General features: G+C 46.6%; 2 protein-coding genes across 4 annotated transcripts; one reads left to right on the forward strand and one right to left on the reverse strand.

The window, feature by feature from the left end:
• Nucleotides 1-1789: 1789 nt before the first annotated feature.
• Nucleotides 1790-5250, reverse strand: LOC115169506 (leukotriene B4 receptor 1-like). 2 transcript variants are annotated; one of them, XM_029725193.1, is made up of 6 exons: nt 4951-5250; nt 4165-4252; nt 3064-3722; nt 2582-2782; nt 2411-2454; nt 1790-2291 (listed from the first exon to the last, which is right to left on the reverse strand). In XM_029725193.1, the coding sequence occupies exons 2-6, from the start codon at nt 4190-4192 to the stop codon at nt 2033-2035; spliced, it is 1191 nt and encodes a 396-aa protein (XP_029581053.1). In that variant the 5' UTR covers nt 4193-4252; nt 4951-5250; the 3' UTR covers nt 1790-2032. The 2 variants fall into 2 exon arrangements, with proteins under 2 accessions (XP_029581053.1, XP_029581052.1); XM_029725192.1 differs by lacking the exon at nt 4951-5250 and adding an exon at nt 4507-4728.
• A 2178-nt stretch (nt 5251-7428) lies between these two features.
• On the forward strand, nt 7429-15023 carry LOC115169508 (nuclear factor of activated T-cells, cytoplasmic 4-like). Of its 2 annotated transcripts, none has more exons than XM_029725194.1 (13): nt 7429-8281; nt 9328-9491; nt 10420-10929; nt 11010-11185; nt 11310-11472; nt 12124-12224; nt 12335-12436; nt 12624-12811; nt 13002-13142; nt 13290-13345; nt 13454-13580; nt 13733-14428; nt 14593-15023. In XM_029725194.1, the coding sequence occupies exons 1-13, from the start codon at nt 8101-8103 to the stop codon at nt 14661-14663; spliced, it is 2676 nt and encodes an 891-aa protein (XP_029581054.1). In that variant the 5' UTR covers nt 7429-8100; the 3' UTR covers nt 14664-15023. The 2 variants fall into 2 exon arrangements, with proteins under 2 accessions (XP_029581054.1, XP_029581055.1); XM_029725195.1 differs by having other exon boundaries at nt 7430-7620.
• Nucleotides 15024-18202: the final 3179 nt, after the last annotated feature.

The following is an 18202-nucleotide window of genomic DNA, read 5'->3' on the forward strand; positions in this document are numbered from 1 at the left end:
GAGTCAGGATGTGTCACCAAGATCCAATCCACCAAAGTCCCATTATGAGTTTGTGGATTGACTGATTGGTACTTTAATTCAGTAAAGTACATATTTTCAATAGTTTTATAATCCTTAGCAGATTCTTATTGAAGTCACCTAACATGATCCATTCATTTGACCAATGCATTCAATTACTGTGGTGATAATATTGTTTATGGAGTCTACTTGGGCATTGGTGGTCTGTAAATGTTACCAATCATCAATGACTTGTTCTCATGTAGAGTTATTTTAACAAAAAAACTTCTAAATGTAGAGGGACAATCTCAGGTGAAATCTTCATAGACAGTCATTTATCGAGGACATAGGTTTCTACTCCCCCACCTCGAGTGCACCTATCAATTCTATATCATATGTAACCCTGGATTTTTAACTCAGTGTCAGAAATGTTCCTATTCAACCATGTCTCTAAAATTTAGATCAACATCAAATCAAATGACATTTTATTTGTCACATGGACCAAATACAATAGCTGTAGACCTTACAGTGAAATTCTTACTTAAAAGCCCTTAACCAACAATTTAGTGTTTACTAAATTAAACTGAAGTAAAAATAAATAAAACATATTGGTTAGAGCCTTGGTTACATCCACCCTGCTTGCAGAGATCATTCGTCCCTGTGTGGATGATTATGTGAGTCGGTGGTCTCAGTCTCTGCTCTGCCAGGATCCCAAGGGCTGACTGCATAGTTGGGCATCAAATCTTCCTCACTCCTCTCTTTGGGAACAGCCGTCTTCCATCAAGATATGTGTCGTTGGAGTCACACAGGATGACAATGTTGTCCTCTGTGTGCTGCTCTGGCTGTGTGCTTCTCTGGCTGGGTGCTGCTCTGGCTGTGTGCTGCTCTGGCTGTGTGCTGCTCTGGCTGGGTGGTGCTCTGGCTGGGTGCTGCTCTGGCTGTGTGCTGCTCAGGCTGTGTGCTGCCCTGGCTGTGTGCTGCTCTGGCTGGGTGGTGCTTTGGCTGGGTGGTGCTCTGGCTGTGTGCTGCCCTGGCTGTGTGCTGCTCTGGCTGGGTGCTGCTCTGGCTGTGTGCTGCTCTGGCTGTGTGCTGCTCAGGCTGTGCGCTGCTCTGACTGTGCACTGCTCTGGCTGGGTGGTGCTCTGGCTGTGTGCTGCTCCGGCTGTGTGGTGCTCTGGCTGTGTGCTGCTCCGGCTGTGTGCTGCTCTGACTGTGTGCTGCTCCGGCTGTATGCTGCTCCGGCTGTGTGCTGCTCTGGCTGTGTGGTGTCTGGCTGGGTGGTGTCTGGCTGGGTGGTGTCTGGCTGTGTGGTGTCTGGCTGGCTGGGTGGTGTCTGGCTGTATGGTGTCTGGCTGGGTGGTGTCTGGCTGTATGGTGTCTTGCTGTATGGTGTCTGGCTGTATGGGGTCTGGCTGGGTGGTGTCTGGCTGTATGGTGTCTGGCTGGGTGGTGTCTGGCTGGGTGGTGTCTGGCTGTATGGTGTATGGCTGTGTGGTGTCTGGCTGTGTGGTGTCTGGCTGTGTGGTGTCTGGCTGTGTGGTGTATGGCTGGGTGGTGTCTGGCTGTGTGGTGTCTGGCTGTGTGGTGTATGGCTGGGTGGTGTCTGGCTGTGTGGTGTCTGGCTGTGTGGTGTCTGGAGTGATGCTCTCCATGGGGCAGGGGTTGAGAATATGTGTTTGTGTGCTAGTGCTGTGGTTGTTGGGTGTGTGGCTGTCAATGCCGGGTGTTGAATGCAGCGTGCGATTCAACAAACATTCAAGCGGCACAAGCAATGAATTAAAAGTAAAAAAGGCACATTTGACAAACACATTTACAAAAGAATTGTGGCAGAGAAGTTGGGTCTAGTGAGAAACTTGTGTCTCACATGAGGTGCACTGAATATTGTAGCGATTGTTTCAGATGGTCCCATATGCAAGTAGAGGAGCAGATCTATATAGCAATAAAACAAATGTAAGCAGTCTGTGTGCAGGAGTGCATCGTCATGATGAGTGGATAGCATGTGCAGTGCAACCCTGCATATGAGTGTCTATTTTCCTTACATCACAGTATTGCCCCCAGTGCTACTGAAAGACATCTCTTTGAGTCTCTTTCCCTTCCTGTCCCTGGTTGTCTGCTGGCCCTTCCTTATCCCAGTGTCCAGAGATGTCCCTTCAAAGAGGCGAGCCATGAAGGCCATGCCGTCCTCTCTGATGTAGGACTTCCCAGCGAAGGTGTAGAGAATAGGGTTGGCACAGCTGCTGATGAAGGCTAGAGCGGAGGTCACGGCTCGACTGGGCTGCCATATCCCATATAGTCTGCAGAGGGAGGGATACAGTTCATGTTGCCATTAGTCTTTTTACTATCATTGTATGGTGGTGCTTATGTTATATTAAAATGGAAGGGGAAAATGTTGGGTCAGTTAGTGAGCACTTACCTCTTTTTTATTGTTGAAGAGTCATCAAAATGCTCAGCCACCACCTAGGAGAGGCAACCACAGAGCAAAACCGTTCATTAATTCCTTCACTGTAAAATAGTACAACTTCCTATGCTACTCTCCACATTCTGAGTGAAACGTCAAAATAACCAATCCCATATGATCACACACCTGTATTATGTTGATGATGTGATAGGGCAACCAGAAGATGGCAAACATCACAACGATGGCCAGGATGAGATTCTCACTGCGGACCTTGCGACGGAATTTGGTCTGTCTGAGGCGTCTCAGGATGCAGACGTAGCTGCTCACGATAATCCCGTACGGAACCAGGAATCCCACTACCGTCTCAAAGGTGTACTGGAACACCAACTGAACATGAAAAATGAGGTAACGATTAGCTGCACACATGTAATGATAGCATAGTGGAATACCAGGCGTATTTGAACATGAATGAGTCTGTTATAAAAAGATCTCGAGCAAAAATGTAGGATTGGCTAGGATTTATGATTTTAGTAGTCATATCACGACCGTACTTGTATCAGCATATAGACCTCTTCCCAATCCTAAATAACAATGCACTTAAACCAGAACAATATACTATGTCTCTAACTCCACTATTAAGGTAATATTCACTTATCTCTTAAACTTACATGTTGAGGCACTCTGTGATCTGAGGCACACACCCGTTGGGTTTTGTTCCGTTCGTCACGATCATCCCTCTGCTCCCTGAACACCAGAGCTGGGATAGCCATAAAGAACACCAGGACCCAGAGCACCACTATTGCACGCACTACCATCTTCTTGCTGGCCAGGGCTGCTACTCGATGGGGCCAAACCACTGCCACCAGCCTGTGCAGGCTCATCAGCGTGATGAGGAAGATGGAGGCGTACATGTTTGTGTTGCACAGGTAAAACACCCCCTTGCACATGTAGGTGCCAAAGTCCCAGTTCCGCCTAGCCAAATAGATGATGAAGAAGATGGTGAGGCACATGAGGGAGCCGTCGGCGCACGCCAGGTTGAGGATGAGGAGGGTGGTGACGGAGCGTCGGCGGGCGCGGGCCAGGATGCTCCAGATGATGAAGAGGTTCCCTGGAACGCCAAGGAGGAAGACCAAGCCCAGGATGAGGGCCCCAACGGCTGTGGTGGCGTTGTTACTCACAACGCTGGGATCCTCAACCGTGCTGTTCGAGAACAGGACATGGATGTCATCTTCGATCTCTGTGTCATTGAATACATCAACGAAGGAGATGGATGAGTCGGAAGAACGAAGGAAGTCACTGTCATTGGCCATTGGGAATGTTATTGATTCTGAGGGAGAGAGGTGAACAGAGAGAAAGACAGAAAGAGTGAAACGTAGGACTATTTGGGTGAAATTCGACCTGTTCTTATGAAGCTTTGATTTGGGAAGTGGCATGGAGCTTGATCTTCGAACCCAAGTTAGGTGGATTGTTTTGCATATTACATATTGTTTACACCAATTGAATCCAAATGCCAAAGGGTTGGATTATGGTTTGATTTGGGATTGGAGATACATAGAGAGATCTATCTTCTATTACTCTTCTCTCCTTGCGGTAGACAATGTTTTTGCAGCACACATAAAATGTGATGCCACAGAATCAGGCAAGCAAATATTCACATTAGGTCTCCTGGCCAACAGTATACTGGCAGAGCACTGAGACGGCATGCTAAAACAAGCCAAATGTTAACACTGTTCCTTCAAAAGACTCTCTCTTTCTCTCACGATACTCACCATTGGCACAATCCTTTCCTCCTATCATCAAAGGCGTTGTACTTGTCTTCCTCCGTGCTGTAAGTTCTGTTTCTAACTTTCTGTCAAGCTATGGAGAGGAAGGACACCAAATAAGGGTTCACAGAAGTGGAAATCGTGCCAATCATCACACTCATTTGACAGGCTATCAACAGGGCAACAAGTTTCCCCTCTTCCAGTTATTTTAACAAAGAAAAAAGGGAAAAAAACCGAAATGGAAGCAGCTAAAATTGTATTGTATTATAATTGTACTATATGCTGGTTGAATTGCTAGAAAGAATACAACTGTTCTTTGGGAATGTGAGAACACAAAATACACCTTACTTTCCAGACTATGACATTATAGCAGCTTTTGTGTATTTCAAAAGCAGACCTCAGATCAGTGTAGAGATGTGTGAACATGAGAACCAAGGCAGAGTTAGGTCAACAGCGAGGAACACAGAACCACACAGAGCCAGGAAGGAGTCACCAACACATGGAGAAGAGGGGGAGAGAGGAGACAGAGAGATGGAACTTGATGTAATGAGAAAATGTATGAAGAAAAGAGGAAAGAAATGTAAAGTTTTGTAAAGGAATGAAAAGAGAATGGAAAATGAATGAGGAATGATTAAAGAGATATGGAGAGAGAGAGAGAGAGAGAGAGAAAGAGAGAGAGAGAAAGAGAGAGAGAGAAAGAGAGAGAGCGAGCGAGACAGAAAATGAGGATGAGCATACAATGAGAATACAGTATGTGCCAGATAAAAGTTCAGGGGATTTGCAGCCACTCACCTTATTACACAATTCAGCATTTAGAGGATGATGAAGATGATGATAAAGAGCAATGGATCTGAGTAGGGCATGTATTATGTGGTGGGATCAGTTTTCCATTTTTCTATGCTCTCTGTTTCTTTCTCTTTTCTGACAGCTCGTATCCCACTCCCTTTCTCTTTCTAACAGTCTATGTTCTTCTTTACAACTGTGTCTAATAAATGTGCTGCCCCAAGCTGTGAGGGGCAAGAGAGGTGTGTCCTAACTTCTTCTTCTTCTCTCTCTCTCTCTTTCTCTCTCATATTTTTTCATCTTTCCTTAACTAGGCAAGTCAGTTAAGAACAAATTCTTATTTACAATGACAGCCAACCCCAGCCCAGACCCAGACAATGCTGGACCAAGTGTGCGCCGCCCTATGGGACTCCCAATCATGGAAAGTTGTGATACAGCCTGGAATCAAACCAGGGTCTGTAGTGACACCTCTAGCACTCAGATGCAGTGCCTTAGACCACTGCGCCACTCGGGAACCAAAATGATACTTCATCTGCTAGCGAAATGTGAAAATAACAATTGCTGTACAAATTGTTACAATCTTTAAACATTTCCCATTCTCATCCATCATAGTGGATATTTCTGTATCCCCAGGGTACCTTTAGGAGTGTGTTGATGACGCAAACATACCATTTTCACAATCATGATCCACCAAACCACACAAGCGCAAACATGTACACAGAGAGAGTGTTAGACACTAGTCACACACATGCACACACTTGCTCACAGAGCTCTGACACTTACCCAGGAATGTTGGTTATTTCCGGGGTAGGGCACAAGGTAAAAAGAGGACAGCAGAAGCAGAGATGGAAAGTTAAGGAGTGAGTGAAAAATGATACTCCCTTGTCCAGGTACATAAAGACATGGACCTCACCATCACTCACACATTTGATTTCTTCAGAACTGACAGTTGTCAGTTCCTGTCTAACACACACACACCACCAAAACATGCATCCAGCCACTCTCTTTTCTGATTTTAGCTCTGTCGTTGAAATAGAAATGTATTATCAGAAACTCTTATCCAGAGCAACTAGGGTTAAGTGCTTTGCTCAAGGGCATATCAACAGATTTTTCACATAGTCTGCTCAGGGATTAGAACCAGCGACCTTTCGGTTACTGGCCCAACTCTCTTAACCGCTAGGCTACCTGCCGCCCTCTTTCATCTCCTATACCTCTCAAATTCAAATCTGGACCCCGAAGTCAGTTCCAGTGCTTTTTTCATTCTTCCCCTCTAATCAGGGACTCATTTAGACCTGTGAAACCTGGTGGGTGCAGTTAATTATCAGGTAGAACAAAAAGACAGCCGGTACTCCGGACCTCCGGGGTAGGATTTTAATACCCCTGTCCTGTACTGTATATATATATTCCCTTTCTGGGAATGTTATGGAAAGACTGTTCCACCTTTTTACCACATGGTGGCGACATAACCACATAATTCTATCTTCCTTCCTCTGTCAATGAGTATGACGTTCAACTGTTGACATCAGACAGCAGCTGAAACCCAGCCTGAGGATTTGACCCACATATCATCCTTCTAATTTGTAACACTCATTTGCCTCCCAAATAAAACTCTACTGATTATATCAAACTCTAAAGAGCTCTTTTTTAAATTTCTTGCCAAAACTCCATGAAGGCCAGATCATTCTGAAAGACACCATAAACCTATTGAAATATCCCAATCCCCCATCATTTAAACTATAACCCTAAATAATAAGCAGTCTTTAGGCAATGCTCAATCTTGATTGTGCAATAACATTCTCCAAATTTAACTATCTTAATTTGGATAAAAGATGCCGGTACCCACATCCCCAAGAGTATGAACTATAGAAAGTGAGACAAAAAAGACTTCAACTCCTGTGTAGCATAATGATTGTGAGAACTGGAGGAGGGGTGAGGACGGGGGGGGTGCTTGAGAAAGAGAGGGAGGGAGCATGTTTATTTAAGCTTTTCGTCTCCCGTCTCAGACAGAGTGCAGACAGACTACAGAGGATAATCAGAAACAGATCTCGCAAGGCAAGGCGAGGAAGGGAGGAAGAGAGGGAGGGGGTGAGCCTGGGAGAGCTGGAGGAGGGACACGGAGGAGGGAAAAGAGAAAGGGGGAGAGGGGTAATGGGAGGAGAAAGGGAAGAAAACAGAAGAGAGGTGGGGGCTGTCATGTAAAACACCACAGGAAACAGCCTGGCCTCCTCGTGCTCTCTGAGTGACAGCGAAGCATCATTGTCCTTCTTGTGACAGAGAGCACTGGGACATTCAGTGAGGCCACAGCAGGGAGGAACAGCCCACCAGCCAAACATCTGGCTCAAGAGGGTCACTTCATTACTTTTATTACACTCGAGTTGATGCCATTTCAAAAGTTTGGTGATGGGGGAGGGAGGGAAGGCAGAAAACGTCTGGAAATACAAGGATGTGATGTCAAACTGTCAGAGGAAATGTATGCAATAATCTACAGTATATGCTACATAACTGATTAATTATTTTATAAGAACTTGGTAAAAATCTCAAAGTAACCAAACCTCCTCAGCTCATGGACATAGCCAGGGGGAGAGGGGAGGGGGTCTCCTTGACTGACAACTCAAATGTCCTATGGAATTCCAGTAACGGTCCAACTGTGCTGAGAAACCCACCCAAAGGCAATTAAGGGTAAAGTACTACAAAAATATTTGATACACTTTTTTTCTGGTCGAATAGAAGAAAGGATGGCGAGAGAGCAATAGAATGAAACACTGATAGCCTGTGATGGAATAGATAGGTAAAGGTCCGATCGTTTACGAATTTCAAAGAACTCAACGATATAGGCGAGCCTACGCATACAATTTGTCTTCTCCAAAACTTCGAATGAAATAGATGAAGCGGTGGTCCAAAAAGATGTCTTATCGGCGGAAGACATTATAAAAAGTTACAGAGAGAGTTTCTGACCAAGAACGACCACAATCTGGATGACAAGAACGAATGTTGGACCTACCCTTGAACGTATGCATTTTGCGAAAACGTCGATGTTTTTTTTTTAAAAGGACCAAGGAAAGTATTATTGTTATCGGATCACACTTAGGTAGATCTCAATCTTTTCAGCCAGGGTGTTCTCTTCATCAGTCTCTCTGATTTATTCCGCGTGCTGAGGGGATGGGGGCCGCGCCGGGTTCGGGCTGGGAGGAGGGGGAGTTCGAGTTCAAGTTGGTTTTTGAGGAGGACCCGCCGCGCCATCTCCGGGGCCCATCCCCGCTGCGCAACGCGGACCAGGAGCACACCATCGCAGGGGAGAGGACAGAGAGCTCCCTGTCGCTCCCAACGTCGAGCAATACTGGTTAGAACACTTTCTTGGTGTTCCAGAGATTGACAGAGAGAGAATGACAGATACAGAAAAAGAAGACGGTCAATGGTTCCCAATGTAGACACCTAATCCACAGTGTAGTGATTTGTCTCTGTGTGGTGTATGTCATGAGAATTATTTAGTTTGACTTGATCTGAGTATGTTCATCATTGGTAAAAGTATGAGGCCTACTGTTCTCTCTCTCTCTCTCTCTCTCTCTCCCTCTCTCTCTCTCTCTCTCTACCTGGATATAGATAAGTTATGTGTCTGGATGTAGGCCTAGTGTGTGCTTGTCTGTGTGTGGGGGATGCGTGTGTTCGGGTGTATGGAGTATGCGTGCTGTGTATTACATGCTTGTGCTTGCCTGTATGTTGTGTGATCGTGTGTGTGTGTAAGGGCAGAACTCAATGTGGTTCTAATCAGCTGTGCGTGTGAGTGAAGCTAACAGCTGCCATCTGGATTGAAACCTCAATCTCCGTTTACTGAGCATGCACCACACCTCCCTCACCTCCCTCCGTTCTCCCTCCTTTACTTTCTCTCTCCCTACTCCTTCACCCCGTTCCCCTCTCACCCACCCACGCATCTCTTTGCCGCCCACACTGGCGTAAGATAATAATACCACACCCTAGCCTTAAACTTACAACAAGAGAGGTTACCACGGTGTGTGCTGTACCTCTTAACTGCTGCACTAGGCTGACCAATGATCCATAATGGACACTGGACAGTGGTGGACACGGTGCTTTACAGTGACCCTAACTCTCTGGTACTGTCTACTGCACCACCACACCACAGCAGGGTAATGTGCAGGGTAATGTGCAGTTAAAACATCAGTAAGGGGACATTTCCTTACCTATTTGATTACCATTCTTTGAGAGTTAGGGGATAGTTTTTTATAGTGGACATACCGGGTTCCTCTTCAATGTGAATGTGTTCTGGCTCTGTACTCTCGTAACAATGAACTCAGTAGGATGCAGTTTACCGTGTCAAACTGTAACTGAGAGACTCCTGATTCTTTTCCCACCTTTTGTGTTTGGTCACAGACAGCCACCTGGCTGCCACTCATGTAGGCCAGCCAATCGGCATCCCTACCCCACCGTCGTCTTCAGCCAGTCAAAGGGCTGGGATGCATTCCCCGCCCCCCAGACGTGCCTTGGTGAGGGAGTTCAGCGGGACTTATGAGAGTCTTCCAGCGCGATCTGTACAAGTGAGTGGTCAGAGAATGGGCCAGTTACTCTCCTGGTCGGTGAGAGTGGGACGGAGATGCTGGAAGCCATACCGGTCCTTACAGTATGGCCCCTACTGTAAATGTTTCTATAGTTAACCCTATCAGTCCCGAGACCCCAGCAAAAATCAGCTTTTCATTTATATGACTTTCATTTATCTGCATGTCCAGCCGTTATATTTAGCCTCACAGTGAGGCATTTTACCATTTTATTTTAAGGACAACAAGGGCTACAAGCACAACACAAAACCATTTGGCATAAACTGTCGCATTCAAATCTCAACTAAAATAAGGTCCAAAGCAAAGCAACAAAAAAAAACCGGATCAAAATAATGCTGTAAGTACAGAAATGATTTGCTCAGTGGGAAATGAATATCCAACTAGTCAGTGACAACCGTGTGGAGTTTGTGACAGCAACTGTGTGAGCTTTTTACGGTGTTATAGACGCTATGTCCTTAGATGTGCTCTGATCTTCTATGTAGAAGAACCCTGTACCTTCTAACGACTCTTGTGTAGCTTGTGAGTGTCATAGAGCAACCAATGTCCATGTTTCTGAGAGTCTCAGCTTTTCATAGATAGGTTTAACTGTTTGTAGCTCAAAACAAATTCGGACTCTACGGATGTTTCTGTAAAAAGACCCGTCCTCGGACCGCTTCGGGGATCTGCCCTTGTCTCACAAACACCGCTCCAGCTTAGCCCCGGTTAATCACGCAGACCAATGGTTGTTACCAACAGATGCAGAAGAAATAGACGAATTAATTGGTACAAGAAGTCTGTAGCTCAAACACACAAAATGCTAGAAGTCCAAATCGCGCCAGCGTTGCTGTGGGACTCACTGGGTCAATGTTCTGACTTATGTCTGTCTGTATGTCTGTATTTCTCCATCTCTCTCTCTCTCTCTCTCTCCCAGGTCTCAGAGTCCCGTGTGTTGGAGTGCCCTAGCATCCAGATCACTACTATCTCTCCAGAGGATGACACTGCCCCAGCAGGAAGTAACTACTGGGACACAGGAGGTGGCTGGGAGAGGGAGCGCCACTACCTCCCCCTACTGGACTCATTCTGCTACCGCGACGGCGGCACCGGCACTGGGTCCCTGAGCCCAAGCCCTGCCTCCAGCCCCTCCTCTCGCGGCTGGCTCAGTCCTGCCTCCAGCTGTGATTCGCTGCTAGTAGAGGAGGAGGATCTCAATGAGGCCACTTCCCATTTCTGCCTGTCGCCCTCCTCCCGGCCAACCTCCCCGGGGGGTAAGAAGCGCAGGAACTTCCCCCTGGCCTCCCCCTGCACCTCCCGCAGGAGCAGCTACTCTGAGGACCACTCCTGTAACCAGGAGGAAGGAGACTCCAGCTCTCAGTCACAGGGTCCCAACAGCGGTTTTGAGCTGAGCATCCCACAGAAGACCAGGAAGACGTCACTGGAGCAGGTCAGTTGGTGGTTTGTAGATCTTAAGTTCCACAGTTTGTTTTCATGCTCAACCAGAAGTCCCTGGTTTGTGTCCTCCAGGTTTCCCCCAGGGAGGTGGAGCAAGTGCAGGCTCCAGCCCATAGCTCCCACTGCCCACTCCCAGAGCCGCTGCAGCAGAGGAGAGAGGCTCCCTCCATGGGCATGGACTACCTGTCTGTGCCCCCGGCTCTGGGCTGGGGGAGGACCAGAGCCAGCGCCCACAGCCCTCTGTTCAGGTTACACAATGTGTTTATACAGTATCCCTCAATAGTGTGTTGACTTGCCATTATTATTCTTTGGGTGGCCAGGATGTTCCCCTCAGCCCCGCCCACACATCTGACTGGTCCATTGTTCTTACAGATCCAATGCTCTGCCACCACTTGATTGGCCTCTGCCAACTCAGTTTGACCAATATGAACTGCGTATCGAGGTGCAGCCCCGCCCACACCACCGAGCCCACTACGAGACGGAGGGAAGCAGAGGAGCCGTCAAGGCATCACCAGGGGGACATCCGGTTGTTAAGGTATAATAAGTCAATTAAATTGATTATGGTTTCAATCCCAAACTAACACAAACTGTATGCACTAAGTGTACAAAACATTAAGGACACCTGCTCTCATGACATAGACTGACCAGGTGAATCCAGGTGAAAGCTATGATCCCTTATTGATGTCACTTGTTAAATCCACTTCAACCAGTGTAGATGAAGGGGAGGAGACGGGTTAAAGAAGGATTTTTAAGCCTTGAGACAGTTGAGACGTGGATTGTGTATGCGTGCCATTCAGAGGGTGAATGGGCAAGACAAAATATTTAAGTGCCTTTGAACGGGGTATGGTATTAGGTGCCAGGCGCACCAGTTTGTGTCAAGAACTGCAACGCTGCTGGGTTTTTCCACGCTCAACGGTTTCCCGTGTGTATCAAGAATGGTCCACCTCCCAAAGGACATCCAGACAACTTAACATAACTGTGGGAAGCATTGGCGTCAACATGGGCCAGCATCCCTGTGGAACACTTTCGACACCTTGTAGAGTCCCTGTCCCGACGAATTGAGGCTGTTCTGAGGGAAAAGGGGGTTTGCAACTCAATATTAGGAAGGTGTTCTTAATGTTTTGTACCCTCAGTATGTATCTCAACAATAACTCCCTTCCCTCCGTCTCTTTTCTGTCTCTCCCAGCTGACTGGGTACACAGAGAGACAGCCGCTCTCATTGCAGGTGTTTGTGGGAACAGCTGATGACAGGTCCATCCGGCCTCATCCTTTCTATCAGATTCACAGGTAGGCGACGGTGCGACGAAACTACAGCCAATCTGTGATTGTATGTGCCAACCTCAGTGTTTTGGTGTGTTTTTTTTTGTTTTTGTTAAAGCGTTTCTTCTGATCCTCAGGGTGACAGGGAAGATGGTGGGCACTGCCAGTCAGGAGAGTGTGCAGGCTGGCACCAAAATACTGGACATCCCCCTCAACCCAGATACCAACATGACTGCGCTGTGAGTAACTAACAGAGAAATAAAGAGAATGGACGCAAAAGGTTTGTATGGAGTAACAAGAGTAGGCAGAAAGAATAGCTTTCCTGTATAAGTATATGTGTGTGTACTAAGTGAGTGTGTACATGGTATTTTGTACGGTGTGAGTGTGTGTCTATGTGGTGAATAAAACAGTCTTTCTGTCTCTCAGCATTGACTGTGCTGGCATTCTGAAGCTGCGGAACTCGGACATCGAGCTGAGGAAAGGAGAGACGGACGTAGGGAGGAAGAACACTCGTGTGCGCCTCGTGTTCCGTACCCACCTCCCCCTGGCCCCTCCCGTGGCCCCACCTGGACGGGTGCTGGCCCTGCAGGTCGCCTCCCTTCCTATAGAGTGCTGTGAGTAGGCAGCCGACAATCACAGTCAACTCTCCCTGTCCTGACACTTTCTTTGTGTTTTGTTTGTATTTTATAGTTTGTATTTTGATAAGGTATCATATTTATCAATATCCTAGCGAATCATCGGTCTTCTCTCACTCTCTCCTCTCTCTCTCTCTCTCTCTCTCTCTCTCTCTCTCTCTCTCCTCAGCTCAGCGCTCTGCTCAGGAGCTGCCTGTGGTGGAGTCAGTCAGTCTTACATCCTGCTCTGTGGAAGGAGGGGAGGAGCTACTGTTGGGTGGGTCTAACTTCCTGCCCATCTCCAGAGTGCTTTTTATGGAAAGAGGGACAGGTAATGATGTGTGTGTGTGTGTGTGTGTGTGTGTGTGTGTGTGTGTGTGTGTGAGTGTGTGTGTTTAAGCGTTATTGTCTACAATTCTTCAATGTTCAATGTGCACCGTCCATGAAATAAGGTATAATTGATATCCTTATTTACCAGATGGAAAGCTACAGTGGGAAGAGGAGGCACATGTTGACCGTGACAACAGTAGTGAGGTAAATAGTATGTTTCTGGGTGTATGTGTGTTTGAGTGTGCGAGCATAAGTGTTCATGCACATGTACGAGAATTGTAATGTACATTGTTCATGTTGTCCTCCCCCCAGTGCTTGCTGTGTGTGCGAGTTCCAGCCTATAGCGACCTCTCAGTGAGCCGCCCGGTATCTGTGTGTATTTACGTCTCCAACGGGAAGAGGAAAAGGAGCAGCACTCACTGTTTCAAGTACCTGCCGGGTGAGTCTCGCCTCACTTCATCCATCAGCCTCTCAGCTGAGACTGGATCTATCTTTGTTGTTTTTGGTTCATTTTCAACAATTCATCTCCATGGTATTTATCTACGTGGTCAGGGACCAGACTACGTTTTACCACTTATTTTTCACCCTCAGTCATGTTTAAAGAGGAGGACCCTCTGCTGTCGCGTCCCTCTGCCTTGCCCCTGGAGGGGGTGACACTCTGCTCCATGAGGGGGCCCAGCAGGGTGGACAGCGGTGTGCACCGGGGGAATGATCCCATGCTCGAGGAGGGAGGACTGGCCTTCCACCTTCCCCCCTACCCTTCAGCTTGCTCTCCCCCCTACCCCGGCCAGAACTACCAGGAGTACTGCCACAAGCCGGAAGCTGTGGAGGAGAGCAGAGGTTCTTTGTCAGAGAGACACCCCAGCTTTGAGAACTTGGAGCTGGGCTTCACTGAGCTACTGCCTCCCTTTTACCCCAGAGTCCCCCAGCCTCCCTCCCCCTCCCCTTGGCTGGACTCCCCATACCTGTCCTCTTCCCCCTCTCCCTCCCACTCCTCCTCTCTGAGTCCCTTCCCCTCCAGCAGCCCCATCTCCTCCTCCCCTCGTCCCCCCATGACTACCTCTCCCTACCCCCACTACCCCTACCCTCAGGAGGCCTGCCCCTCGCCTCCTTCTAACCCCAGCCCGTATCAGGACTTCTACCCACCACCGTACTCCCACTATGAGGTATGGGACCACCAGGGCAGGGGACCTGGGGAAAGGGAAGCTCAGGCTGGATCTAAGATGCAGGAGAGCCCCCTGGAGTTTGCCAGCTCATCATCCTTTCACCACATTACATTAGAGGAAGGTGAGAAGTTTGCATGTGGGAGGTTCTCATTGATGTTGATCTCCATCGTTACAACAGTAACCATACATTTGTACCATGTTTGTTTGTATAGATGTGTTAATACAGTATACAGCATAAATGCAGATATAAATGTCTGACTGGCTGCTGTGTCTTTTTGTCTGCAGTGAATGAGTTCATAGGAGAAGACATCAGATCGTTCCAGTCGGGCTCACAGATGGACAGCCAACCAGGATGACAAGCTCAGTACTGTCCTGTCTTGTTTTTATTGTATGAAGTGCATTATTGATATCATATCACACCTTTTCCTATGCACTTGGTTTCTGATGTATTGCTCAAATATGGCAATACTGAATGGGGATTAAATAAAAGGCCCAGTTGGAAGTATGATGGAAGGTAACTGTTACAGTTTATATAAGGGAGACTAATGTTTTTAACCTGTTTTCAATATAAATTATACAAGTAAATGTCTGTTATGGGTCTGTTTGTGTACATAGTTTTAGCGTGCTTGTGTGTGCTTGAATAGATGACCTTTCTCTCCTCCTGGGAGTCTAATATCTGTTATCACTGGAGCTGAATAAATGTAGCTCTGTCCCAAGCCCGGGTTGAGTGGCCCGAGTGAATACAGTCTGGACAGTATGGAGGAGGGTAATTGTTTCAGAGACGCTGTAGAAGGACAGATCTCCAGCCCTGTGATCCAGGTACACCCCTACCCTACAGGACTCAGGGCCAGGGGCAGGTAGTTTCGTCTCTATGTTGTTATGTAGGAAACTACAGGCTTCTTTGCTGCAAAGTAAACCCCAGTACTTCTCATTGAGGCCAAACTGGGCTACTGGACCAAAGCCAATCCTGCTGATGTTCTTGTAAAAGACTGCTATGTAGGCCCTCTTCCCTCTCCACTCTACCTCCCAGTAAAAGTGGGCCCCAGACAGACCCTTCTTACACAGCACCTGGAGAACGTGGAACCTCTCTGGATGGTTGAGGCACAGTTTGGGTCCCTTCATTGTCACTTCCTGGTCTCCCTCAGGTGGAGGTTGTAGAAGCCTGTGTTTGGGTTTAGTGTGAGCTGACAGGAATCTGTGGAGAGAGAGGAGAGGGAGAAAACAGAGCAGAGGTAATTAGGTTGTGTGATTGGTGTAGATATGACCTTACCTTGTGCGATAACATAAATGTATAATTCAGCAACAATGCGTCCTGGTGAGCATAAAGAAAGAAATGGATGCCCAATTGAATGAGAGAGATTTTTGATTTTAGATCCATTTTTGAAGTATTGCTCTGAGAGGACAGATTGTAAGAATTCCGATCTTGTCTGGGGCTCTGGTGTGGGGACAATCTCCACTGTATTGACTGCATATGGGAAATGTTCAATGAATAACAACAAACGGCTATCAACAATTATGCACAAATTAATTTTATAAAATGATTGAAGAGCAATACACATTTTTGTCAGTTTGATGAAACAGGTTATATACCACCGCCAGGTGGCAGGTAGTGAAGCTCTTTTTAAGTGCTGGTGTTGAATATTTTACATATCAGTGTCAGACCTGCTCTTAGAATCTGTAACTAATTCTCTTTCCAGACGTCTTCCAGTCTCTCTGTTAGTTCAGAGGTAGCTTTTGACACCGCTCCAAAACAACAGGTCTGACTCATCGGGACGCTGGATAGGTCTGGAGGTCCAGGACTGGGGGGTAGGAATGGGCATATCTAGAGAGGGAACCGTGAGCGAAGGATACAAAATGATGCAAATTAGAAATCCAGATCGAAAACCATATCGTTTTATGATCAAATATACGTGATAATACCTGGAGGAATCTGATGTGATCCTATGTGTGTAAAAGCTTCTCCGGCTCAGTCTTTCTTCCTCAGCTAAGCCACCTCCTGCTCCAGTCTCCTCCTGGACTCTAATCAGCTCTCTCACCTCACAGCACCTCTAAGGAGTGAATCAGATCCCCCTCACTGTAAAGATCCTCTCAATGTCCTCCACTGCTGTCTGTGCAGAGTGCTGGTGGGAGACACAGAGAGGGGTCACAGCGATGATTAAGCCTTTGCTTTCGCCAAGAACATTCTGTGATGAACAGAGTTTCCTCCCTACATTGTGGCTCAGTGGACAGAGAGTCCAAAGCCTCCCTCAGCTCCTGAACCTTCTTCTTCTCTCTACCTTGGATTTTCTCCTGGGATTGGTCACAAATTCTCTCCAACTGCCTCTATTGAAAATAAAAATAGACATAAGGACAGACAAGCTGCGACTATCATGTGAAAATATTAACACTGTAGATTTTAGACAGAAATGTACTTTGGAATTCCACAATGGTTGTAAACGATTTTGATCAACTCGTATGATTCTTTCTCAGGTCTATTGGTAACCATATGAAGCCCCCTGAGGATTGATGTCATGCTCCCCTGCGGAAATCTAATTAGCATAATAAAAACATCACCATAAAAATATGTCAGTTTAAGATAAAGATGTCTGTTTTTTTGCATTGAAATGCGTCTCAATCCACCACATCTGCACATGTGACACTTCCGCATCTGCGGTGAAAGGTAACAGAGCTAGAGCGGTGTTTGTCAGACCATGAGACATCCCGAAAATCGGTCTTCTCACAAAATCGTCAGTAGCGTCCGAACGGTTTGGCCTACAAACTATTATGGAAAGATGAGACGCTCATGAACACCATGGTGCTCTCCGTTTTGCTCTACGACCCCCACAAGCGTCTTTGGACTCATCTGAAGTCGGTCCAGCTGATCTGCCAACTTCTGTCTGTAGCGTCCGAACAGTTTTGGCTACACACTAATATGACCCCTCTATGCAAAGGTGAGACTCTCACGAACACGTACATGTCGGTTTTGTTCTAGGACAGGGCTCACAAGACTCGTCTGAAGGTCTCCCAGTACCAATCAAAAACAATAATGGAAGTATACAGTATATGGAGACTGTTTACTGAGAAAAATAAAGGGTTAAATACATGTATAAAAAACATATGTTTCCTGATCTTTCTTCTATCTCTCAGATTTAGGACACATACTTCAGATCAAACTTACTTTAGATATTTTTTTTTTGGGGGGGGGGACTATCTGTTGTTCCATGTAGTGAATCTGTTACTCAATGCATTTGTATGGGCTAATAGCAGTAAGGCCAAATACATTTAATCAAATATTTTTTTAAATATATTTTTGGTATTCTTCAAGGGGTCTTAAAATTCTTAATCAAATAGCAAAATGATCCTTGGTATGACCTTAAAACAATTCCATATAGCTTAGTAGAACCCCTCCCCCAGTTTAGACAGGGCTTAGACTATTTTAGTGTAAAAAAAGGGGTTAAATACATGTAAAAATGCAAAATGATCATTGGTATGATTTTCTTAAAACAATTCCATATAGCGTAAACTCTTATGGGTTAAGACCATGCATTTGATAACAGTTCTCTGACATTACATCTGTATGGAAATGTCTCTCTGTATCTCTTTCTCCGGTCTGATGAAGAAATAGAGGATGCATGTTGAAGCATAATCGGAGGGGGATGACAAATATTTACTTTCGCACACTTAGAGAACACGCCCCCTTTACAAAGTTGCGCAACTAAGAAAAACAATACAGCACTCATATCCCCTGGTCCCTATGGGGTTGTGTGAATGCTATGACAAGCCCCAACTGTCGGTCTGTCCTCTGCTGTAGCTGAGACTATCGTGGCCCCTGTGTTTATCCATCACACACAGCAGACAGACACCCTGCTGATCATGGTTGCCCGGTGGCCTCAACCATTACATGCTTGTTGAGAGT

The sequence above is a fragment of the Salmo trutta genome, chromosome 31 (assembly GCF_901001165.1).
Source record: "Salmo trutta chromosome 31, fSalTru1.1, whole genome shotgun sequence".
Lineage (NCBI taxonomy): Eukaryota > Metazoa > Chordata > Actinopteri > Salmoniformes > Salmonidae > Salmo > Salmo trutta.